This window comes from Ochotona princeps, chromosome 3, assembly GCF_030435755.1.
Source record: "Ochotona princeps isolate mOchPri1 chromosome 3, mOchPri1.hap1, whole genome shotgun sequence".
In the NCBI taxonomy this organism is placed as follows: Eukaryota; Metazoa; Chordata; class Mammalia; order Lagomorpha; family Ochotonidae; genus Ochotona; species Ochotona princeps.
This window is the reverse complement of record NC_080834.1, coordinates 33,848,574-33,875,007: the sequence shown is the minus strand read 5'-3', so window position 1 is coordinate 33,875,007 and position 26,434 is coordinate 33,848,574. Positions and strand designations below refer to the sequence as shown.

Genomic DNA, 26,434 nt, shown 5'->3' with positions numbered 1-26,434 from the left:
CAGTCCCACTTCCCATCCAGCTCCCTGCTTGTGGCCTGGGAAAGCAGTCAAGGATGACCCAAAAGCCTTGGGACCCTGCACCTGTGTGGGAGACCTATAAGAAGTTCCTGGCTCCTGGCTTTGGATCGGTTCAGCACCAGCTGTTGCAGTCACTTGGGGAGTGAGTCATCGGACGGAAGATCTTCCTCTCTTTAAAAAAAAAAAAAAAAAGAAATACTAAGTATCTTTGCATTAACATCTTCACTGTCCCACCCAAGCAGTGAACAGAAGGTGAGGCAATACAGACACACTGGGACCATGCGCGGAGAATGTCTGTTCTTAATCTGTGGGAAGCCAGAGAACAAACAGGTACTGGGAAGGCAAGAGTGCCAGAGTGAGGGAAGCACGTAACTAGAGAGTGAGCCCCTCCCCATCGTGAGCCTTTATAGGGGCGCGTGAGGGGAGTGGTTACGCAGCAGTGCAGTACTGCCCCTCTGAGGTTCCAGGTGATGATAGGTGAGAGTCCCAGGTGGGCCAGAGGGAACACCTAGATGGTGGGGGAGTGACTTCAAGCTCATGACTCTGAACTGGCTGCCTACCTCAATCCTTCATTTTTGGAGGAATTAGGGCAAAAGGGCTTCCCAGGAGTTGGAAATGACATCTCAATCACTGGATGGATGGCGCAGCTTTCTGTGGAGATGGTGATAACAGAGAAATGGTTCGGGGGCGGGGGAGGGACTAGGTTTCTGGGGTAGGATCAGTGGGCTGTGCGAGTTTGAACCTGGAAGGGCCTGCAAACTCTGGACTGATTTAGAAACCTAGGAGGAATGGGCAGGGAAACAAGAACAGGAGCTAGGGAACCGTGTCATGGTGTGGCCTGACTCTGAAAGGTCCAGTGAAAGCCAAGGAGCTAAAGATCGAGACTGACAGGATTGAAATGAGAGAAGACTGGTGTCTTGGTAACCAGGAAAAGTCGTTTTGACGAGATAGTACTGCATTGTGTGTGCTGCTCCTAAGAGAATGAAGAAGAATGGGGCGGAAAGCTGATGATCAGGTTTGCCGTGCTGCACTTGCGCATGACCTGGGTGAGCAGTTTCAGCTGGGGAGGTGGGCACCACAGCCTGGTGAGAGGCTTGGAAGGTGGGGGAGCCCGTACCATGAGGTAACAGCTGGAGCATGGCATTAGGCTGTGCACACTTTTTTTTTTTTTTTAAGAGAAAATATAGACTCCTGATACAGGGCAAATGGGCAAATTGAAATTCTTAAAAGAACTGAGCACAGGAAAGATGATGGCCTCTGAAGTGCAGCCTCTGGAATATTCAGGCAATAACCTCTTCAGACAAGACAGCTTAGGAAGGACAGCAGCCTCTGGAAGGCTGATTGGAAACCCAAGTGGATCCCTTCGAATGAAAAAGAAATTACAATCCAAGGGAGGACTAACAGTCTGGAAGCCTAAGATTTTTTTTTTTTTCTTTTTTTTTTAAACCAGTTAGTAATTACAAAGCTCTCTGTGTGTTTTCCCTTGAGTTGCTGATTGACTGGTTAGTTTATTGGGATGCTAATTCAACTGAGCTATTGCAAACCCTTCTCAGTGTCTTTGAGAAGTAAGCTTTCTTTTGAGATTATGACTCTTTAGTGCAGATAAGGTTTAAAGATTAACAGACATGTATGATACAATATCCTGTTGTCAAGCCTTTTGTAAGACTGAATGAGGCTTATGAAACATCTTTAATTGCTTTTAGTTGAGTAGATTTTTACAAAAGCACCATGATTTGGAGAATAATTTAACATGGTCATAATCTTATATGTAATCTTAGTCGTTTGAGGGGTTTTTAAAAGTGACACCAACGGCAACCTGACACATGTGTTGGTATGTGTTGATGTAGAAGATTAATTTGAACTAAATAAGATGCATGGTCATATGCTTGCTATCTTATATACGTATAAATGTAAATCATTTATTATTTTTAGTTAATTAATTTGAGAGACACAGCTCGTATCCATTGCCCACTTCCTGAATGCGCGTGCCAGGAGGCAGGACCTCAGATACTTTGGCCACCTGCTGGAGTCAGAAACAGGAGATGGGTGTGAGACCAAAGTACCCAATGTGGAAGATGGGCATCCTGACCTTTGCCTTAACCGCTGGGTCAAATGCCTGCCCCTGAGCTAGTTATCTAGGTGACTGTAGCTAGTAAATTTTTAAACTAGTGAAATCTAGGTTAGAATTTTCCTTTGTTAGATTTTCAGTAACTTTCAACATTTTTGTTAGTGTTTCCCAAACCCAAGTCTTGTTTTTTCCTCATAATATGTATAATAGACACTAGTTATAGATTGATCATGCATAAAAAGATGGCTAAAAGTGAAGGTTACTATTGATTGTACTGTTCAGGAACAACTGTTCTGTGTAACAACACCATTCCAAAGATTGCCTGCAAGTAATAGTTGCTCTTAGTAAAAACAGCAGACACAGAGCAGTAGGGTGTAGCTCCATAACCGTGCAGGTGGGAGGAAGTAACTTATATCTGGTGTGCAGGAGAACCCCAAAGTGGCTAGTAGACTTTCACTAGAATCTTTGACCAGTTAGCCTGAGAACAGCTACTACAACCGAAAGAGGTTCTGCTGGCTGCAGTGCCAGGTGAACTCAAGGGCCCAGGATTCTGAAGATTCAGAAGCGGGACAGCCCCGGGAACGCTCCACACTGAACCAGCAAGATTGCTCTTAGACTTGAGAGGAATTGGAATCAAAGTTGAGTGGTGCAGGAACACAGAGCCAGAGGAAGAGAAAGTTCAGACACACGTGGGGGCGGAGGGCCGGGGCCGGAAATCCCAGGAAGTCAGGCTCCCATAAAAATAATCAAGTGAAAGTATCGAGCAAGGTCACATCCCACACAAAGTTATTATTAGAAAGCAAGACAAAACAAAAACCATAATAACACCCTTGTGGACAATTGAAGCAATTAGTCACAATTTCAGAATAAACGGAAAGATATTATGAAAGATCAATATAGTCATGATTTTTAAATGTCAGGAATAAGATGACAGAACTCAGAAGAGACAATTAAAAATCATTTTAGAAATAAAAGACTAGGGGCTAGTGTTGTGACATAGCTGATTAAGCTGTTGTCTGCAAAGCCAGAAACCAATGTGGGTTCCGGTTCAAGTCCAGCTGCTCTACTTCCTATCTTATTCCCTGCTAATATCCTGGGCAAAGCAGTACAGAGTGGCTTAGGTTTCTGAGCCACTGCCAGCCAGATGAGCCAGCCAGATGAGCCAGCCAGATGAAGCCCTGGCTCCATGCCAGGCATTGCATCACTCAGGGGCGTAAACCAGCACATGCAAGCTCTCTCTTCCCCACATTCTCTTCCTCGCATTCTCTTCCTTTCTGTAACTCTAACTTTCAATATGTGATGATTTTTTTTTAAAAAAGAAATACTGTCTGAAAAGAAATAAAAGATAAAAAGCTAATTTTGATAATTAAAAGACCATAGAAAATACGGAAAGAATTTTATAAACTGAAATATGCCAGAAGTGAAAAATATTGAATGCATGGTTAGTATTAGAGCTTAAAGATGGAAACCAAATGAAGGGAATAGAAGAAATGGTAGAAATGAATTCAATGTATTTGCTGAAATAAAAGGCTTACAGCCCGGTGTGTCCTAGCGGCTTAAGTCCTTGCCTTTTACTTACTGGGATCCCATGTGGGCTCTGGTTCGTATCCAGGCAGTCCTGCTTCCCATCCAGCTCCCTGCTTGTGGCCTGGGAAAACAAGTCATGGACGGCCCAAAAGCCTTGGGACCCTGCACCTGCAGGGGAGACCCAGAGAGGGCTTCGGGCTCCTGGCTTTGGATTGGCTCAGCTCCAGCCATTGCAGCCGCTTGGGGAGTGAATCATCAGACGGAAGATCTTCCTCTCTGCCTCTCCTCCTCTCGGTATATCTGATTTAATTTAAAAAAAGACTATTAAAGAAAAAGAAATAAGACTTGCAAATATCATTCAAAGAGAATATATGGTGTGCCAGAGAATATCAACCTAGAAAGAACAATAGTAAGATATACTCTAGTGAAGGAAAATTGACTGGGCACTTAGAATAGACAGATACGACTTAGAAAACGAGGCAAATTAGATCAGCCTCAGTCTCTGCATCTCCTTCTCACTCCCCCCGCTTACTGCCCAGTGGTGCTTTATGTCCGAAGAAAGTGGAGCAGGAAAAGCTAATTCTTTTTGTGTGTGTGTCCGGAAAAACTGATTTGAAAGTAGAGAAAGTATAAAAAAGCTGCTAACAACTTGTAAGGACTCAGGGAATATTAACATGATCTCTTCTTGAGTAGTCTTTTATTAGAGAACTAGTTCTGTTCTCTGTTCATTTATCTGTCCACTTTCTAGCACTGGAAAGGCCTAAGAACTGATCAGTTTTAGTAGCAGTTTGAATATCCACAGTGCCCATAGTTTGGACTTGAACCCCAGTTTCCCACTAAGAGAAATCAGAATTTCATAGAGCAGTGGCTGATTCTCGTGCTGGAGTGTGAGGTACTTGGAATGATCCCTCTCGTAATATTAACCAGCTGGAATTGTCTCAGGCCAACCTGCACAGGATCACATTAGGCAAAAACAAATTAAGCTTTATTAATAAATGCTATGGTTAGAACTCAGTAAATATATTAAAACCAATGACTAAATAATACCATATATTAAAAAATAATTCATTTTAGCAGAATCATAGTTAATTAAATTGGTTACCTTGTAAACAGGAAAAGAAGTATCATATATTTATATATTTATCATGCATGCTTCTCCTGTGTTATGAACTGTATAACTGAATAACCAACTAATAGATTCTTACGAGAAGTACCTCTTCACAAGAGTTTTCCATCTAATAAATGACTTAGAGATAATAGGATTAGTCCATCTTTGTCTCCTTCCTATCAATAATTTTAGGATTGGAGCATCAGTGATTACCAGGGTCATGGACAGCTGGCTATGTGTTATCTGTTATGCATTTCCTATAGTCTGACAAAGAGGTCCAACCTGGCTATGGTCTAACCTGGATCTGCCTCCCTTTTTGAAGACAATTACAGAGGACAGAGGAACATGTTGAACTCTACTGTGAGAAAGTGATCAATAAATTCTAGACAGCAAAACCCTAAAGATTTTACATGACCTGAACCTTTTAACAGATGAATTATAAGAAAAAGATGGAAGAGCCTCAGATTCAACAAAATTGAAAAGCCTTTTTTTTTTTTTAAGATTTGTTTATTTTCGGCCCGGCACCGTGGTCTAGCTGCTAAAGTCCTCGCCTTGAACGCGCCGGGATCCCATTTGGTCGCCGGTTCTAAATCCCAGCAGCTCCATTTCCCATCCAGCTCCCTGCTTGTGGCTTGGGAAAGCAGTCAAGGATGGCCCAAAAGCCTTGGGACCTTGCACCTGTGTGGGAGACCCGGAAGAAGTTCCTGGCTCCTGGCTTTTGGGAGCTGGGATTAGATCTGGAGCCCATATGGGAACCCAACACATGCAAGGCGAGGATTTAAGCATTAGGCCACCGTGCTGGGCCCTGAAAAGGCATTTTAGCAGTGGGATTTTTTAAAATCATGACTAAATTGAGATTAGCAACTCTTCTTCCAATAATAATTATTAAACTGGACAAAACTGACAAAGTGACTATTTCAGTCCTCTGAAAATTAAAATTACACAAGTACCTGGAAATCATTTATGCTTGAGGAGCTTCCAAGAGTGTAGCATTTTCAGTGAAAAGAGATGTCTGTGGCGTTCTTTCCTAGACAGTTCCTTTCCCCACAACTCCTAAGCTTGGTTAAAGAGGTTCTGCCACAGTGGGGTAGGTCCTGGGACACAGAGGCTTTGATGTTGGTAGTAATTGCTTTGGCAAGGAGGGTGATGCCTGCTCTCAGCTGCTCTGTTTCAGAAGTGGTTGTTTTCACAGCCCATGGGCATCTGCCCTATCTAGGGCCATTGGCTCCATTGGCTTGACCTGGTGCTGGCTGTGAGACACGTGTCTTCAGGACTGAGGCTCTGCACTTTGCACCGGAAGCCAGCTGCAAAGCAGACACCCACCCGACCCTCCCGCAGTGTGGATGCACAGACGACTGGTGAACCGTGAGGGAGGCCGACCTTTAAATGATCTCAACCTCAGTCGAGTTTTGTGTTGGCAGACTGATGACAAGTATTTTTATTAACTTGAAATTTGCAGCACAAGCTACTTCAGAAAATGGAATTAAAGTTTATTTTTTGATGCAAGAATTGTGAAAGTCACTCATTTCTTTTCAGAATACGCACTTTCTCTAAACTTTTAAGGACCTTTCTTATGCATGGCTTTCCGCTTTTTTATTTTTTTAAATCAACATGAAGTTAGGTAGACTGAATTGTCAGGCTTTTTACCATGGAGATCAGTTAGGATTTTCTTCTTCTTCTTTTTTTTTTTAAGTACCATTTTGCATTAACAAATTTGTCCATCTGAGTGTTTGATAGCTGTAAGTCCATTGTAGTTAATTTTCTTACTGATAGTCATCTTGATTGATCTTTCTTCAGATTGAGTCTCTGTCTCTTTTGATGCAATCCTTTATGAAAGTTTTTATGTTCTTCAAAAATGATAAATTTGTAACCTTGTTTTAAAGGAGTTTCTTCTCCAAGCAGGACTGCCTTAATCATCATTGAACGTGGAAATGGGATCAGGTGTGACTGTTGATTTTTTTTTCTCCCCCTTTTGTAGGTATGGGAAGTATGCCCAGCATGCCGCCGCTTCCAGCTGTTGCTCCAGTGCCAATGGGGTCCATTCCAGTTGTTGGCATGTCTCCGCCTCTGGTATCTTCTGTCCCTACAGCAGCAGTGCCTCCCCTGGCCAATGGGGCTCCCCCTGTTATACAACCCCTGCCTGCATTTGCCCATCCTGGTACGTGGTCTGCTGAAGCTACCAACTGAAGTTTTGCGATTTGTATGTTGCTGTTTGGTCTCATTCAGTCTTTTGTCTTCACTTTGTGGTTATTTTTAAATGATATGCTAGTGTGAGGGGGAGGAGGAATTGATGATTTTAGTTTCTCAGTTTCCCCCAAGTTTGATAGTTGTTTTCATGTATTGGTTACTTTTATTTAGCTACTATGAATTGATGATAAACAAACCTAGTTCCCCAGGATAGATTCATGTGGTTGGGAGAAAATGAGCGTTGTGTTTTTTTGAGTAGACAAATTAATCAGGCAGAATGGTGAAGGAACTGTATTAAATGGCTGTAGGTATTAGAACCATAGTGTTACTTACATGCTTAATTGATGCAAAGGTTTTAGAAGTTAATGGGTTAATGTCATTTAACTTGAGAGTTTTAGTTAAGGTTTTTATTTTTCTTTACAGAAAGCATAAATATCTCCCTTTCTCTCTGTCTTTACTCTCTGTTGCTCTTACAAATAAATAAAATTTTTTACAAGGCATGAACCATAAATGTAGATAGTCTAAAAGATTTTAAAGTCCAATAACTAATGAATTTGTATCATTATGGATTTTTTTTGTGAACACTTTGAACATGGGTGAATGAATTCCAGTCTTGCCAGCGTGGTTTTTAGCATTATGTTTGAAACATTTCTGTGCCTGTGGTCCTTTTATTTATTACATCTGTTGGGAATTGTCTCTAAGTTACAGTCCAAGAATCTAAGTCACCTTCTTGATTTTAATTGTCTTGTCATACTTGCTCCTGCTTTGATAGATGACCACAATGGCTAGTGTGTTGGTAGGCAAGGAGGTGTCACAGTTCTGCCAGTGCTATCAGTGAGCCCATGCACCGAGCCGCCCTTTATCTTACAGCTAGTTACAGAGGTGGCATCTGGCAAGCCAGGAATGTGGCTAATAAGGGTCACAGTGCTTTTTTTTTTTTTTTTTTGTGCCCTTGCACACAACTAGCCAGAATAGAACCAGACAGAACAGCTGACTCTGTGTAGCTTCACAGGTTATCTGCTCCTATTTTCTTAGCACACTTACAGAAATACTCTCTTCTGTATTTAAATTGTTACTGCCGTAGCTATTGTAGCAGGCCCTTTACAAAACAAACAAACAAATAAATAAATGACACTGAAACCCTAGCAAAGAATAACATTATGTGGATTTCAGATTTAATAACTAGTAACATGATTTTCAGTAAGACAGGTAAATCTAAAATTGGTTTCAGATGGACAGAATACAGAGATGATAAACTTTCTGAGTCTTAAAAAAATACGCAAAACAAAAAAACTAAACAAAAATAAGAAAAAAAATAAACTGTCTGAGTCCAGATACTTTTTAAGATTTTTTTTCTTTATTGGAAAGGAGGATATACAGAGAGGAAGATCTTTGGTCCGATGCTTCACTTCCCAAGGGACTGCAATGGCTGGAGCTGAGCCAATCCTAAGCCAGGAGCCTCTTCTGAGTCTCCCACACAGGTGCAGTGTTCCAAAGCCTTGGACCACCGAGAGTAGAAACGGTGCCCATATGGGATCCTGGCACATTCAAGGCTAGTACTCTTAACTGCTCTGCTATTGCCTGTGCCTCTGAGTCCGGATTCTTAAGAGTAGGAAATATCAGACCTAGTGCAGTGGCTCAGTTGGCTAATCCTCCCCTTGCAAAGTGCCAGGATCCCATATGGGTATCAGTTTGTATCTGGCTGCTCCACTTCCCATGCAACTTCCTGTTTGTGGCCTGGGAAAACTGTTGAGGATGGCCCAAAGCCTTGGGACCCTGTGCCCACGTGGGAGACATGGAAGATATTCCTGGTTCTTGGCCATGGATTGGATCAGCTCTGGCCATTTTGGCCATTTGGGGAGTGAACCAGCAGACAGAAGATCTTTGTCTTTTCTTTCTTGTAAATCTGCCTTTCCTATAAAACTAAATAAATCTTTAAAAAAAATTTAGGGAATATTTCTTCCTTTGATTTCATGTCTGCATTTTATTGTTTTCTTGTATTAAAATTATCTAACATTTATTTTTACAGCAGCCACATTGCCAAAGAGTTCTTCGTTTAGTAGATCTGGTCCAGGGTCACAATTAAACACTAAATTACAGAAGGCACAATCTTTCGACGTTGCCAGGTAAGCTTGCTTGTTTTCAAATGACAAGTTTGGTTAAAGCCATTATCTGATTCACTTATAAATTTGGAAATGGATTTAGTTACATTTTTTTGTTGTTGTCCTCTTTTATCCTGTAGAATGCTAATGATAACTCTTTTGTTCCAGATTATGTCACAAAATTGTATCATTTGTTGCAGAAATGACAAATGAAGCGCATGATACTTCTTTAAGGGCCTCTGTTGCTTTTAAAGAAGGTGACAAATAGGGAGTAGTAAAATGGTTAAAGATAGTGAAGTAGAGAAAAGCACATGAATTGCCTGTTAATCCTTTTGAAGTTTATTTTTAAAATTTGTGTGATGATTAGAGCTACAATGATCTTATTTTTAATTCAGTGTACTCTAAGCTTACAAAGTTTGTATTGTTAGAGAATTATGCCAGAAGCTTTTCAAGTACACTTTTTGTTCCACATGAGATGACTCTTCTTTTTCCATTTTGTAGGTAAGGATCAAGCTCAAATATATTAAGTAACTTGCCCAAGATAATACGATACATGGCAGAGTTCAGAACTGAACTGTGTTCTTTTTGGTTTCAAGGAATGTGTCCTTAACTATGCATAATTTCTCTGAAAACTTTCAGTTAATTGTGACTTACAGGCATTGTGTTGAAGTTTTTACTCTTAACATGCTCAAACATGTATTACATACCCACTTTGCCAGGAACTTCATTAATGCCATTCAGGTCCAGAATCTTCGTACCCTTGCTTAAGCTCAAGATTGTGATCCAGGAAGCACATCCTGCAAAGTTACAGCCCTTGCCCAGAGTTCACAGCTCTGTATGAGGAAGATCTGAGATTTAAGCTCCTATCAACTGACACCAAGTTCCATATTTCTTATCCTTTTTCCTATCCCATGTTGAAATTTCACATTTTCTCTGATTTTTTTCACAAAGGATTTTGAAATCTATAAAATTACTATGAACACTCGGTATTGGTAAACCTTAGTGCTATTAAGATATTTTTTTAAATAATCATTACCATCTTTTAGTAGCTTAAGTTTCTAGCAAATTTTTGCAGTGTATCAACTATCTTAAGGGCAGCAGTTTGCTGAGTTTCACTCTGTGAAACTTCTACGAGTTTGGCAGAAAACCATGCGTTGATAAGTGTAATCCGAGCCGACTTCTGTGAGTAACACCCTGCATTCCTGGAGTGTAGGAACAAGATATCGATATAGTCAGTTCCTTGGCAAACAGGCATTGGAATCAGCAACGTAGTCGTTAGTTTAAAATGAGAGAATTCTCACAGAAATACTCTCAGCAGAATAGATCATGGTAAGTGTTTTATATTGAATATTCCTAAAAATTGAAAAACATGAATTTATTACATAGTATTTTTCAAGTCTTTGGGGACTCTTCTATGTCTCATGAACTGTGTATTGTAAGTATAAATGTATAGAAATGACATAAATGATGGGTAAAGATTTCATAAGTTTTGAAAATTACATGTGAAAAGTTGATGTTTTTCTGGGTATGAAAGGAAATTGCAAATGGTCATTACTTATATTCTGTCCAGGAAGTGAAATTCTGTTGTCACTCTTAGCTTCATGATTGGTTAGATTCCTACCAAGCCCAGGCTGTCCAGGCCTGCGCTTGCTGCTGGTGGACGTCTCTGCGTTAGGATTTTGGCACCTAGGTTAGGAGAGGGCCACGATGTCTGGCAGCTCCATCTGTTGCTGGTTTCTTACCTGGCCATGGCCCTGGAAGCGTTGTGTTCTCTCTCTAGGAAGCCTTCCACTGAGTGGGAATTTAAATGCCCCAGAATCACAAAATTTTGCTGAAGTAAGAAAAAGGTCCTGAATGTTGGCAGATAGAAAGTTCAACTTTCTGGAGAATTAATGTCTTAAGTAATCTTTTTATTTTTTTTTTTAAATTTCAGTGGCACTTTATAAATGAAGTTTTTGTTTGTTTTTATTTGAGAAGCAGACAGAGAGAGCTCCCACCCATTGGATCATTCAGGCTTCGTTTCACAAATATGTGTAGTAACTTCAGCCCCGGGGGCTGACATGGGGAGCCAAGAACTCTGTTCTGGTCTCTCACATTAGCAGCAGGGACTCGGTCACTTGAACCATCACCTGTTGTCTCTCCAGGGCAGAACATCATGAAGCTTGAGTTGGGAGCAGAGCCAGACCTGGAACCCAGGCACTCTGATATAAAATGCAGGTGTCCTCACTGCTCAGACAGCTGCCTGCCCATCAACATTGTCTCTGCACCAAAATAAAAAGGTTCTGGGAGGCTGGAAAAACCTACACACAGGATAGGGGCCTAGTGCAATCGCTCAGTAGCAAAATTCTCACGTTGCACAGGCTCATATCACATATGGGTGCTGGTTTGTATACCAGCTGCTCTACTTCCCATCCATCTCCCTGCATGTGGCCTGGGACAGCAGTCAAGGGCAGCCCAAAGCCTTGGGACCCTGCACTCGCATGGGTGAACCAGAAGTTCTTGGCTGCTGGCTCCTGGCTTCAGATAAACTCAGCTCCAGCCATTGTGGCCACTTGGGGAGTGAGTCAGCAGACGGAAGATCTTTCTCTCTCCTTCTTTTTGTAAATCTACCTTTCCAATAAAAATAAATAAATCTTATATGCAAAAGAAGAAACAAAGTCCTATACATAAATTTGGTCATCTCAGTTCCAAGAAGACTTTCCCTACCCTTGTAGAAACTGCAAATACTTTCATAAACAATGTGTTGAGTTTACTTTTAATTCTGGGACATAATGAGCTTATCTCCATTGACAGAAATGTTTGTCATTTCAAAAATGGGAAATGCTCGTTACAAAAAATTCACAAATAATGATTGCAGAAACATAGTATCAAGTAAGATTTTTTTTAAGCTAGGAAAGTTCTTAGTTTACTGTTTTTAGAAGCACTTCAGTAATGTCCTCAGGTTGAGCTTCTTTCTCTCCTTCTCTTTCACAGTGCCCCTCCAGCAGCGGAATGGGCTGTCCCTCAGTCATCGAGACTGAAGTACCGGCAGTTATTCAATAGTCATGACAAAACTATGAGTGGACACTTAACAGGTATTTACAAACACAAATAAATGTAGGAATAAATCTGCATAAATTGTGTCTAGATCCTGAATACAAGGTAGATCCAAATATCTTCTCTATTTCTTCCATTCTAGGTAGGGTTTTCTGTGTCTGCTTCTCTGAGTTCTCATCTACTGGTAGCTCCATTGATAGGATATTCTCCTGTGCTCTAGGTGTTTGCCACACTGCTTCCTGGGGGTGGAAGGTCGAGCTGCGACTGGCTGTTGAAGGCCATTGTACATTTCCAGGCACTGGAGGCATTGCTGAGAATTAAAAACTAGTGGCATGTACTGAATCCACTTTCTGCAGTTAACTGTAGAGTACCTCTTTTAAACCTAATTTTGTGCCTGTACAAGGCTAGAGGTGGTTGATATGATTGCCATGAATTTTTTAAAAATGTAAATCATTCTGTTATCCATGTCTTAAGAATTTCAGGATACTATCTGTGAGGATTTTGTATCTGTCTATTTATCCAGCTCTGTCTAAATTTCTAAATGTACCTATATAGCACTAGATTGATACATCTGTATAGATACAGAGAGAGACTTTAAAGGGATCTGATCTCCTGTTGTTCCCCAAAAGAGTATCAGGGCCAATAGTAAAATGGACAGAAATTCCTTGTATATCACATTCACTTCTGGCTAAAACAGTAACTGTCTCTTTTGTGTACAGGATGTAAGCCCAGTCTAGTTTATAGGGATGTTCAAGGAGTATTGAGTCAATCAAAGCACCTCTCCCACATAGTAAAATAGCAGTGCTGTATACAAACTAAAACTGCCTGTGTTTGTGAGTCTGCGAATTCTTCAGAACATTGTTGGTGTATGCTGTAAGTGAATTAAAATAGTGCTCAAATGCGACATTGATCCAGAAATTCTCTTTTTTGGTAGGATATGTGATTTATGAATGAAATGCAGTCTCTACATTCCAAAGATAATGAACCAAGCACTTGAACATTTAGAACTTTTAAATATCTGAGGCAGAAAGTAAAAATTGCAATATACTGGAGAGAAAACAGAGTTTGCTCTTGTTTATCTGCAGCCTTTATTACTCCTTTGTTCCAGCAAGACCCTAAGGTGCGATTTTTATTTTCAAAACAGACCTTTGTAAAGTCATGTCACAAAGAATAATTTATGACAGCGGATTTAAACATGGGAATCAGTTAATTAAATTTGTTTTTATGTACTTACTGTGAATCAATGTAGAATGTATTATAGGCCAAGCTTGACTATTCAAGGAAACAGAGCTAATCTGTTGATGGTTGATCATGCTGTGAAAATAATTCTGTAAGCTTAGGGTCTTGAGCAGTGTGCATTCAACTGGAGGATGAAATGTGCATTGGTAAAATGCAGAAAAAGACCCAGAATGTAAGATACAGAAGAAATGGATACTTTAGCTTGTCTAAATCTTTATTCTTCTTCCTTCCTGATTTTATGTGGAGTATTGTTTTAAAGGAAGTAAGAAGCGTTTTGGTAGCACACACATCATTGTATTTCTTAATCTAGTATAATATTTCTCAACATTAGATTTGTGACAGGCTTAACACTAGTGTTTGGAAATCCAGTTTAATTGTGGGGGTTACAAATAATGTGTTTTACAGAGAATCCAGGCTGTCCCTGTACTGTCACTTTTGCTTAGTTGTGTTTGCCTGTGGGTTTGACTGGAACATGATTATAGGCACTGCAGTTAACCTTCAGCCTCCCAATCTATTCTCTGGCCTGTAGCAAATGCCCATCGTTTAAGTATCCTTGTCTTTTATTTTCATATACATCTATTTGGTGCCATGTGATTTTGACTAGACCTGTGGTGAGAACGTCATCGTTTTTTCCCAGCAGAAGAAAGTAAAAATGTCTGGTCTTAATATGATAGTCCATGGTAGGAAGTGAAGCTAACCCAGTTGGTTGTAACATCTACCACAGTAATTCATTACTTGTGTTGATTTAGCTGGCCTAAGCTGGTTAGGTGGGCACTTCTGCTTCAACTTGTGTGTGTGTGTGATTGCATGTGCTTAAGAAAAACAGCCTGACAAACTAGAGTACCTTTCTTTTAATTAAAGCTTTATTGGTATCTCCATAATCCTAACAACGCTAACCCCTCCTCAACAAATAGTTTTATTTTGTGGCTTCCTGAAACAATGCTATTTGTAACCAGATTCATCTATTAATCAGGATGTTATACTTAATCTTTGCAATACAGCATTAATTCCATGTAATTGACTCTGCCCATACTGGAGTTTGTGAACTACAAACTTGTTTGTCATCCCATGCCCTTTCCAGCTAGTGCTCTAACTTAAGATATCCTTTTATGTGCCGAGGGTTTCTGGCTGAAAGTTCTGTGCACTTCGTGTTCAGTTTTTAAGCCATCTTGCTATGCTAGGATGCTAGCTTAGTTGAAGCTGATCTGCCCTAATGTTTCCCAGTGTTGGTTCAGAACTATAGAGTCAGGTGTGTGAATTGCAAGAGACAACTGCAATAATTTAGTGCAGGGTTCAGAAGACATTCGTAAAGAATGAGATTGTAAATATTTCAGGCTGATAGGACCTAAGTTCTCCATTGCAACGACTCACTAGTCATGGTAACACAAAAACTGACAAAGAATGTGCTATAATGAAATGGCCATGGCTGTATTTCAATAAAACTCTATTTGCAGGGCTCGGCGGCGTGGCCTAGTGGCTGAGGTCCTCGTCTTGATCCCATATGGCTGCTGGTTCTAATCCCGGCAGCTCCGCTTCCTCTCTATCTCTCCTCCTCTCAGTATATCTGACTTTGTAATGAAAATAAAATAAATCTTTTAAAAAAAAACACTATTTGCACTGGCTGACAGCAGGCCAGGTGTGGCCTGCAAGCCGCACTTTATTTCATACTTAATGAATTAAAATCATTCTGTTCATGTCACATTACATTGTCAGTGCTGGCACCCAGGTCTCCTGATGTCCAGGTGTAGAACTGTGGATCCACATTTACTGTTATCCTGTTTATTTGATATGGTTAAACTCTGACATGTAACAGAAATTTTGTTTCTGGAATGGGGAGAATTGCTAGAGACATAAATTAAAGCCTTTATGAAAGTTTTGCTCATTCTGCTTTGATGTTCTCAACAGTCTACCTACCATGTTGCAGACTCATTCTAGTGTGCCACAGGACTGTGCGCACAGCACACACACCTAACAGGAATATTCACCTGAACTTTAGAATGTTCAGTATTCGTGATAGTCCCAAACTGACAACCCATCATTATAGTAAGTTGTAATATAATCACTGCATGGCATGCACTGTATGGCATGGAGGGCTAATGTTCTACAACTACACACGATAATATATTCAGCAAAATAATCCAGGCAGACATATAGGCACTCAAAAGCAAAATAAACAGAAAAGTTTATTTTGGCCCAGAAAAACTTGGAAATTCATTAGTGGGAGGAGTATTCATGAAGTTTCTGAAACTGTGTCTTATGAGAAAAGTATTCATGGATTTCAAAATATTTTCCACCAAAATAAATGTCACTTAAATTCGATTTTCTGTGAACTTTTTGAAGCTTTCCTTGAACTGAGAGGCTCAAAATTAAGCTCCCCTTTGTGGGAGCTAATACTGGAAGAGAAGCAAAGGGAGGCTTCCAGGATGCTGATGGAGTTCTAGGTTCTGAGTACTGGGAGCATTTTCAGCCATATACATGTGCCTTTGTGTTCACATGCATATATTCATATGTGCTTTCTTTTCTTTCTTTTTTCTAGTAACTTTTGTAAGCAAAAGTTAAATATTATCACTAATGTGAACTACCATCTTGAGCACTTTGTGTGTGCTACGCTCAGTGCTGTGGTTTTCTTGCTGGGTCATAGACTTATTCATCTGGAAGAGACCTGTCAAATGAGAAAATTAAGATCCCTACCAGAGACAGAGCTACCTCCCCCATGTCACTCTGCAGCGTCAACCACGCTCGACCCAGAGCCCAAGGTCCCCTGTGCTTCTTGGACTTTTCCCTTGTTCTCTGGGAGCAAATGTGCTGGAACCCTGTAGTAACTCTAAAATACTGGCAGCTTCTCCTGTTTGCAGTACAACAGCACACCCACTTCCGTGGGTTTTGATGAAGTAATATTTGGAAATCAATGTAACTAAAAGCAAGCATTTTTACACATGGATATCTCCCCACTCTAATTGCTGCTGTTCTCCTCTCCACGATCCTTCCTGGGACCACACCTTGAGGCAGTGCTGGAAATAAGTCTGCTTTCTCCATGACACTGATTTATTTAAACACTCAGAATCTTGCATTGCAGCTGTCTTCTGATAGCTAAAGCTGGTTTCATGCCAGAAACAAAGCTATTTGTAATGGCTTTAAGAAATGAGACCTGATTTTGAAAGAAGAATTGAAATTCCAGGAATCACTTTTTTCTTTTCTGGCCCACGTAGGAAATGTGTTCCAGTTCTGGCTGTAATAGTTGGCCGGCTGCACAGCCTTGAGCAATTTACCCCAATCCTCCCCCACCCCGTAATGTCTGTCTGATGAAATAGTCAGAAGGGGTCCCTCTGAAGTCTCTTCTCTTGGCATCTCTGAATTCTCCCTGAATTGATCTGATGCTGGTCTTGGTAGAAGCATTTCATGGTGGCTCTGGCAGAAGATAACTGACTTTAAAGTGAATAAGTCTCAGCTGTGCAAATAAAAATCCAATATAAACACAGATGGTTATCCCAGCATAAGGGCAGAATATAGTTTTTAGAATTCCTGTCGTTTACACATTCCTCATTAAACATCCATTGAGAACAATTTCCTATGTGTCAAATGATATGCAATGCTGTTTCTCTCCTTCTTCATTGGGACTCAATTTCCATTTTACAATGCCTCCAGGATAGTAGAAAAAACATGTTTTAAAGTGCTGTGATTGCATAGGATTGCATAGTTTATATATACAAGGCTTGGTTATGCTACAGAGTATTTGCTGACTCATCTGTGTGTCTTTTTTATAATATCTGTGTAGGTCCCCAAGCAAGAACTATTCTCATGCAATCAAGTTTACCACAGGCTCAGTTGGCTTCAATATGGTAAGGAGTGAAAAGTTCTATGGTTTGTGTAATATAGAAACTGATTCTTAGGTTGGCCTGGCTTCATGAGCTTTTAAGACTGCTGCTTTTTTGGGGTTGGGAGAGAGATAACTGCTGTGTTTCATTTTCAGTAAATTGAGATGACCACCCCTCTTTTTTTCCCCATACCGATTTTGATAATACAGCAAATTATCAAGAACTCCTAACACAGCTCCTTGGTTTCCAACTAACAGCCAATCTTTCTCCTCTCCTGCTTCCCAACTATTCTAATCTAAATCAATTACTGTTATCATTTCATCTGTACACACTTCAGTTCTTCAAAAGAGGTAGGGTGTGTGTGTGTGTGTGTTAACATTGCCATGATACCAATAGTCCACCTAAGATTTGGTAGTCTTCTTTATCAGACAATGTCTAAATTATAGATTGCCTTGTACTTTTTAAAAACTAATTTATTTGTTCAAATTAGGACCAAGGCAAATGTATCCTGTGCAGTATTTCGTTGGTGCATCTTTTACATTTATTTTAATCTTTCATTCCTTTGTGCTTTGCTCTCTAATTCTCTGTAATTCCTCTCCAAAATCCATGATGACAGATCAGGGCATTTTCCTGTTGTTTCTTAATGGCCTTACTGCTTTCCACTGGAGTTGTTTGACTTGTTGCTTTGCTTCCCATCAATTGGTATTTGTATATAGAGCAGATCTCTGACCCTTGCCCTGTTGACTTTTCGGGCTCCAGCATTCTCTTATCCTGTGCACTGTAAGATGTTTAATAGCATCTCTGACCTGTGGACTACTGGTCAGATGTCAAGAGCATGACCTCTACCTAGTTAGGACATCAGAAATAATGTCTACAGGTACTTGGTTGGAAACCACTGATCAGACCGAAGCGTTTTTAATTTGTTTACTTGTTTGTTTTTGTGATTTTTTTTTTTGCCTTGTCAAAGCTGCCCCATGAAAGTACGTAATTTCATGAGGAGATGCATGACGTCTTGAATTTGTAGATATTTGAATATTAAGGGATGAACATTGTCTTGATTCTGTAGGCTTCCTTATTTTGAATATTAACTGGGATGGCTGCTTAAGAAGTGTGCCTCTTTTAGTTCTGTGTTTATAGCTGTACCTGGAAAATGAACCTCATCTACAGTGCCCACATGCTATGTTTGATTTTCATGCAGAGCACACTGACCAGGTTCTGAGCAGCTCCCTTTGCCTTACCTCTTCCATTCAGCTCTAGATTTAAAAATCATCCATTTGCAATTGAGCAGAGTAGCTGGAAGATTTTGTACCTATGACACAACCAGACCTGTTTTAACCAGAGTATGAGTACCCCAGGGGCCTCTGAAATACCACCTTCCCGTCTAACATCTATGCAGGATGGCTGACAGTTCTTTGGGGTCTCATGACACCAGAATATATTGAAATGAGTGTTTAAATGTTCTCATTGATAACTTACTTTCTTTAAAAAAACACTCAAAGCTTCTGCTATTAGAATGCACTATATTTTCCTGCATGCTAAAACGATATTTTCCTTAAGTGTTAAAGGCAGGGGGGAGCAAATAAGAATTCGCACTGCCATCTACTCTGAGTTATCAAAAGGATGGATAGTAGTAGGAGGGGAAAAAAGAAAGGAGAATGTAGAGGAACATGGAAGGAGGAACTGAAACAGAGATCAGTGGCTGCAAGAGCTAAGGGGAAATGACACAAGTTGACCCTAAAGAGACTTGGGAAGCGTGGGTGGTGCTGATTTTGTTCTGCATGCTGAGGTGGAGGTTATGCAATGAGTATGTTTGTCGAGACTCAAAGATTAAATCTCACTTTAAAAAGTTATGGTCTTTGGAAGCACCTTTAAACAGAGAGGATAAGTTCTTGATGCTTGGCACAGACAAACCAGTCTCTGTGCATCTTTGTCCTGGTGACTTTCTGATGAGCATATACATATTTTTTTTGGGCATCTCCTTTTCGTATCTAGAAGTTAAAATAAAATCACATTTTTGTACTTAATAAGTAATTTTTATTTATTGTAATTAGCTACTTAGGAAGATTCATTGTAAATAAAAATGGAAGCTGACTCCAAGATTGAGGAGGAGGAAACTGCATGAATTTGTACTTTGAGAGCATGAAAGTCTACCCTTCTGGACCCAGGTTAGGGGGTGGCCTTATATGCCCGTATTTGCTTTTGTAGATAAAGACTTATTGTAAAACAGCCATCCCCGTAGTGTGTCAGATTTAAGAGAATACATAGAATATGATTTTGACATGGTTTAACTGAGCTGACAAAAATTGAAGGGAGTATCATTATAAACACAGTTAACATTGTTGTCAAAATTGAGCTCTGTCCTAACTATACAGGCAATCATTATATTGTCAATGATATACAATAGATACTGTTTATACAGAGAAGCACAGAGGGACTCATTTGGCCAAAGATTAGAATAAGAAAAACAGTAACTCTTGAATCTTCATGAATAACATGAGGCATGCATTTTCATGAAACCAGATTACAATGAACATTTCATTGAATAGGAATCTTTCAGACATCGATCAAGATGGAAAACTCACAGCGGAAGAATTTATCCTGGCTATGCACCTCATAGATGTAGCTATGTCTGGCCAGCCACTGCCCCCCGTCCTGCCTCCAGAATACATTCCACCCTCCTTTAGGTAAGGAATACTTGGCTCTTACAAGCAATTATGTGCTCACCATGTGGATTCCAAATTGGCTTTGTTAACAGTGCATCTTGCAATGATTTTCTTTTTTTTTTTTAATTGTTTAAATTTTGTTTTTGATAATTTTTACAGATTTGATTAGGGTGCAAAGGGTCATGGGCTAGAGGAAAGTGGGTGAGACCATTGTTTTGACATTCTCTTTTTTCCTTCCTGTATCTGACAGGGCAGGGGCAGAGATAAGGCGTGTGGTGGTCAGCCATGTTCCGTACTAACAAGCCCAACCCAGGACTCCTGTGTGGGCTGGTGCACCAGTCTGACCCATAAAGATCTTGAGGATTTTCCCCTCTAGACCACCAGGTCTCAGTCCCCTCACTTACATGCAAGTACAGTGGCCCTGTTGTTGGTTGTCACTCAGGATTCATTCCTCACCTGCAAGTACAGTGGCCTTATCAATGGATTTCCCTAGGCCGTAATTCCATACCCCAAAGACCCCAGAGCTCACAAGCCCAGGACCCTTCCCCTGCCTAGCAGTGTGGATGGGGCTGGAAGCCTGGGCCAGCACAGCTACCCCGACCACAGCCTTGTGGCTGAGGGTCCAGACCCCCACGCCTAGCAGTGATTTTCATTGCTGGAAACTGAGATACAAGAGAATTTTCTTTCTAGATTTTTTTGTGATGTTTATATAATTGAACCAGATAGGAAGGATGGAGGATTAGGAAAAAGTGGGTGGGACCATTGTTCTAAAATTTTCTTTTTCTTCCTCCTGTATCTGGAGGGATGGGGAGATAAGGGGAGAAGCCGCACCTCCTCACCACCTCAGTTCCTGGGGATGCTGTCATCTCAGGGTCCCTGATGTGAAGGATGCTCTGAGGATTCTGCTTAAGTGGTTTCAGAAGTTCTAGAACACTGTCAATCTCGCCGGTCCAAGGATTTCTGTTTACATTCTATGTTAATCCCGTGCCCATTCTATTCTGCAAATGCTTGTACTACTCATAACACAACAAAATAAGACACCAAAAGATTGTTGTGATAAAAAATTCAACAGACGTTTTAGGAATAAATGTTGGTAAAAGAGAAACTGAGCATGTACATAGAAAATAAAGCAAGGAGCCCAGTGCAGGAACATAGTGGCTAAAGTCCTCGCCTTTCACATGCTGAGATTCCATACAGGCAACGGTTTGCGTCTTAGCGCCCCTGCTTCCCATCCAGCTCCCTGCTTGTGGCCTGGGAAAGCAGTTGAGGATGGCCCAAAGCCTTGGGACCCTGCACTTCTCTGGGAGACTGGAAAGAAACTCATAGCTCCTGGCTTCGGATTGGCTTAGCTCTGGCTGTTTTGGCCACTTGGGGAGTGAATCAATGGATGGAAGACCTTTCTCTCTGTCTTTCTTTCTCTCTATATATCTGATTTTCCAATAAAATAAATAAATAAATAAATCTAAAAGAAAAAAGAAACCAAGGAAATTGTGCTTGTGCATTATACACATTGAAGAGATAATAAAAATGCTGACCATGGCTGCCATACTTCTCATCTAGTTTCCTGCCAATATGCCTGGTAATGCAGCGGACGAGTGGCCCAAGTGCCAGCCGTGTGGGCCACCTGGAAGAAGTTTCTCACCTCCTCTGTGGCTTGGCCCGGCCTTGGCTGTTTCAGGCATTTAGGGAGTGAGCCACTTCCTTCTCATTAATCACTTGCCTGAAGAAGTTTCTCCTGATCTGAAGCACAGGCTCACTAGACATGATAGGAGAGTTCTCCGGTGTTGGGGGAGAGCAGGAAAAGCCGCCACCTGCAGCACCAGTGTCTTGTCTTGTCTTGTCTTATCTTGTCTTCTCTTGTCTTGTCTTCTCTTGTCTTGTCTTGTCTTGTCTCGTCTCGTCTCGTCTCGTCTCGTCTTTTCTTTTCTTTTCTTTTCTTTTCTTTTCTTTTCTTTTCTTTTCTTTTCTTTTCTTTTCTTTTCTTTTCTAGATGTTTGTTCTCTAATTTTTTTTTTGAAAGGAAGGTTTAAAGAGATCTTCCATCCACTAATTCATTCCACAAATGACCGCAACAGCCAGATCTGTGCTGGTCTAAAGCCAAGAACAAGGTGTTTTTTCCAGATCTCCCACGGCGCTGCAGGGACCTAAGCACTTGAGTCATCTTGTTTCCGGGAAAGAATGCTTTCCCAGTTGCATTTGCAGGAAGCTGGATCAGAAGTGGAGGAGTGGGGCTTGACCATGCCAGTGCCATAGGTACAGGCTTTGCCATTGCGCTGGTTATTGCTCCACATCTTAAGACCTTTTCACAACTTTCCTAGTTCTACCAAAATAGCTTAATGTGAATCTGTTCTGTGTATCTTTTTTCCTCCCATGTTTGCAGGAGAGTTCGGTCTGGCAGTGGTATATCTGTCATCAGCTCAACCTCTGTAGACCAGAGGTTACCAGAGGAACCAGCGTTAGAAGATGAGCAACAACAGTTAGAAAAGAAATTACCTGGTAAGTTGGTCTTTTGTGGTTTTGAGTTACATGTTTGAGAGATTGTCTTTAAGGCGAAGATGAACATAAAAATAAATTAAACTTTTGACACATGTTCCTTTAACTGATTTTGGACAGAAAGGAATGCTTTTTTTTTCTTCTTCTTAAAGAGACTGATTTATTTAAAGGCAGAGTTTCCAAGGGGTTGGAGGGAAGCCGTCTTCTGATTTGATTTCTTTTGGTTTTCTTCTCAAGTGACTGATAGCTGAGGTTGGACCAGCCTGAAGCCAGGCTTCAAAACTCCATCCAGGTCCCACAGTTGAGTGACAAGGCCTCAGGTTTTTGGACCATCATCTGTTGTTTTTCCAGGTGCATTATCAGGAATTTGGACTAGAAGCTGAGTAGCTGTGCTCAAACTGGTACTGCCATATGAAGTGGCAGCTGTCAGCCTAGCTTGCTATGCCACTATGCCAGTCCCACACTTCTGGATTTGGATCTGCATTAAGAAATAAGAACCCTGCTAATAATGCTCTTGCTGTAACTTTTTAAAGATGAGTTTATTTTGAGACTCAGAGTTACAGAGAGAGAGAGGAGAGTGAGTGAGTGAGCGAGTCATCTTCCATTTCTTGTTCACTCCCCAAATGTCTGCGTGGGCCAGCATTTACCAGCCGAAGCCAGAAGCTTCATCCAGGTCTTCCATGCAGCGAGCAAGGTCCCAGAACACTTGGGCCATCTTCTACTGCTTTCCCAGGCCATCAGCAGAGAGCTTTTATCACAAGTGGAGCAGTTGAGTCATGAACCGGTGCCCAATGGGATGCCAGTGTTGCAGATGGCAAAATCATCCATTACAGCTAAACGCTGGTTCCCCTCCTTGTAACTTTTTACTTGAAATCTGATTATATGTTATTTAAGATAAAATATGTATTTTCTGTAGAACTTAGATGGCTAAAAGTTTCTTAGGTAAGGTGGCTGCATTATACTCCTAGTTGTTGAAACAGAAAATAAAATCACTTTATTTTTTCAGGATGTGAAATAATTGAGAATTACTTAATAGTGGAAACTTATTTTAAATTTAATGTGAACTTATTTTAAATAACTCAGGTTTTCAATGACAAGTCCATCAGACTATCAGAATAAAGTGGGTATGCATTATTCATGGTATAGTGATGATATGAATCAGCAAACAAAATGTATTATGGATTTTCTTACATTAAATCCTTGTCAGTGTCATTCTGCTGTAGTCTGCATCAGTTCACTGATTTGCTTGAGACAGTAGCTTTTCCTTTGTATTCTTATAACTAAATTGTCAGTGATAAAATACTTTTTGAAGATCTTCAATGTGTGAGGCTGTGCATTGAGTATGGCCAAGAACCTACATGTTAACAAAACATAAAACACAGTTTGGTAGAGGGTGTTAGGTACATCCCTCAATAATCAAGAAAGTGGTAGGTGCATGTCAAAAATTCCTGGAGAGTTTTACAGATGAACAGCAGAGATTACTTCTGGTATGTTGTCATAGGCTGGGAAAGACCACAATGAAATCTCCATGTAATTTGTTACTATTGAGTGGAGATTTGTTGCACAGGGTCATTATTGGTGGACAAGAGGAACAGGTCAGCCTTGGATGACCATGGAGATGAATAACTGTCAGTGGTGGATGAAGGCAGAAGTGTTTAAAATCTGAGATTTTCTTTTTATGTGTGTAGATTCATGTAAGCATTTTAACAGGAAGCAACATTCTCAGAATGTTTTGTTTGTGCATTGATTTTTAAACAGCCCTTGTTTGTTTGCCTTATTTATACTATGAACAGGGCCAGATACTAGAATTTAAAAGGCAGTTGAAGATTTTGAGAATTTTTGAAAGATTTAAGTGAAATTCACAAAATACCTAAAGTCAATCCTTTTTTTTAAAGTAGTTTATTTAGAATTAAGTTACAAAGAAAGAGCAGAGCATAGGGAGAGGTTGTCCATCCACTGGTTCACTTCCCAGGTAATCGCAATGGCCAGGGCTGGGCCAGGCGATGCTAGGACTTAGAACTTCATCTGGGCTTCTCTTGTAGGTATCACGGGCCCAAATACATGGTATACCTTCTGCTGCATTTCCCAGCACATTGGCAGGGGACTGGATGGGAAGTAGAGCAGCCAGGAAATAAGCCAGCACTCCTACATGATGCTGGCATTACAAGCTAGAAATTCAAGATGAAGGTGCTTGGCTGCCAGGTTCCTGCTGAGACCCTTGCCTGCCTTGCAGACAGCAGCCTTCCCTCTGTGTTCTGCCACAGTCCTTCCTTCCTGCTTGCTGGCATAGATGATAAGGCAGATCTCTTTCTCTTTCTCCTTCCTTTTATAAAGCCACTAATGTCATCCTGGGAGCTCTGCCCTCATGGCCTCTTCTCGCACTACCCTGAGGGGTAGTTAAGGCTGTACAGTTGAATGTGCTAGGGTTGTGGGGATGCCAGCAATCATCTACAAAGGAGGTGTGTAGCACACTCACTGCGTCAAACCCCCTTCACCTATGCCCCGTTTCAAGCCATGTTCTTCTCTCCTCATTCTTATTGCCCTCCAACCCCTGTCAACAATCATTCCACTCTCCATTACATGGATATTTCAAATAAACTGAATAATATGTTTATGGGATCATCTGCGTCTGGCTTCTTTCACATAGCGTATTATTTTTGAGATTGATCCATGTTGTGGTATGTGATATTACTTCATTGCTTTCTGCCATGGAGGGCCTTTAAGATTTAAGGTGGTAAAGAGGAAGTTCCCTCTTCTGAAATTGGCAAGGCTACCAGAACAGGGAAACCCAAGTGTGCTTGCTGTTTTTGTGCCTTAATGCCTGATTATAGCATGTGCAGTGAAGTCAAAACAGGAATGTGGAAAGAGGCAAGAAGGATGCGCCAAGCTCTGAAGGAAGACAAAGAGAAACAATGGTTCTTGAAGTACATTTGGAACAATGGCAGTGGCACAGCACAGAGGCTAGCGTATGTGATTGCCATGACTGGTGTTGGTACCATGGGGAAGCATGTGAAGGAAACACACAGCACTGTAGGCAGTAAGAGACTTGGAGGGTGAGGTTTTTGGAATAAAGTATAACGGACATAAAAGCTTAACAAGAGTGGGGAACCCCCCCAAAAAAGGTAGACCTGGGTGGTAGGTTTGGAAATTCCTCATTGGTATTTCAAAGAAGAATAATGAACAGTGAATGGAGAAATATTTACTAATGGTAATATACGTAACGGTTGAAGCACAACTTGTTACTTGCTGTAAAGCGTGAAAGTCTCAAAAACTACTCTTCAAGAAATCGTCTTGTTAGATGGCCAAAGCATATACATGGTGGGCAACTTGGAGAGATTAGTGGTACAGGAGAATTTGGGAGGCTCAGTGTAGCAGAAAATGGGGTAATGGAGAAGTAAAGAAGGTTGGGTGATGATGTAGAAGTATAATACAAATGGTTTTTTGGAAACAGTGTCTGGCATGGAGAGAAAATTCTAAGCAGAGAATTTAGGGGCAAGAGGTTTTTGCACAGTAAGGAAGCCTTGGAAGCTCCAAGTTTGGATGTGTTCTTCAAATCCCAAACATGCCAATGAGCTTTTGCTTTGAACAGTCCATTGAGGATCCTGGCTTGATGACTCTGTTCTTTGTCTCAAAGTCACATTTGAAGATAAGAAGCGCGAGAACTTTGAACGTGGCAACCTGGAGCTGGAAAAACGAAGACAAGCTCTCTTGGAGCAGCAGCGCAAAGAGCAGGAGCGCTTGGCCCAGCTGGAGAGAGCGGAGCAGGAAAGGAAAGAGCGGGAGCGGCAGGAACAAGAGCGCAAGAGACAACTGGAGCTGGAGAAGCAACTGGAAAAGCAACGGGAACTAGAACGGCAGAGAGAGGAGGAAAGGAGGAAAGAAATAGAGAGGCGAGAGGTAAGCATCCGTGGAGCAGCCCCTACAGTACCTGAGCACTCACTCTCTCTTCTAGAATTCTCCCAGCGATCCTCTGATGTAGTCACAGACTTGTGCAGATGTCACCACTATCTAGTTCTAGAACGTTTTCATCACCTCCAAAAGAAACCGTTTACTCAGCCAAAAGTTTACGCGTTGTTTTTTTTCTTTTCCCAGGCCCTGGCAAACACTGACTGGCTTTCCATGGCCAAAAAATTCCTACTCTGGAGATTGTCTTGCAAATGGAATCAGATAGGATGTGA

General features: G+C 41.0%; 1 protein-coding gene across 9 annotated transcripts in view; it reads left to right on the top strand.

Moving 5' to 3' along the window:
• ITSN1 (intersectin 1) overlaps nucleotides 1-26,434 on the top strand; it is a 209,186-nt gene that overhangs the window by 79,531 nt on the left and 103,221 nt on the right. For 7 of the 9 annotated variants that reach the window (XR_009245151.1, XR_009245150.1, XM_058661672.1 and 4 more), the window contains exons 6-12: nucleotides 6,700-6,879; nucleotides 8,938-9,034; nucleotides 11,984-12,084; nucleotides 17,061-17,124; nucleotides 19,647-19,784; nucleotides 22,144-22,259; nucleotides 25,891-26,153. Coding sequence is in view for 7 of the 9 variants with exons in the window: in XM_058661672.1 (XP_058517655.1) it covers nucleotides 6,700-6,879; nucleotides 8,938-9,034; nucleotides 11,984-12,084; nucleotides 17,061-17,124; nucleotides 19,647-19,784; nucleotides 22,144-22,259; nucleotides 25,891-26,153 (959 nt within the window). In the remaining 2 variants the exon portion in view is untranslated. Of the gene's footprint in view, nucleotides 1-6,699; nucleotides 6,880-8,937; nucleotides 9,035-11,983; nucleotides 12,085-13,016; nucleotides 13,167-17,060; nucleotides 17,125-19,151; nucleotides 19,266-19,646; nucleotides 19,785-22,143; nucleotides 22,260-25,890; nucleotides 26,154-26,434 lie in introns of those variants that run through there. The other 2 variants (XM_058661674.1, XM_058661673.1) reach the window with 2 other exon arrangements.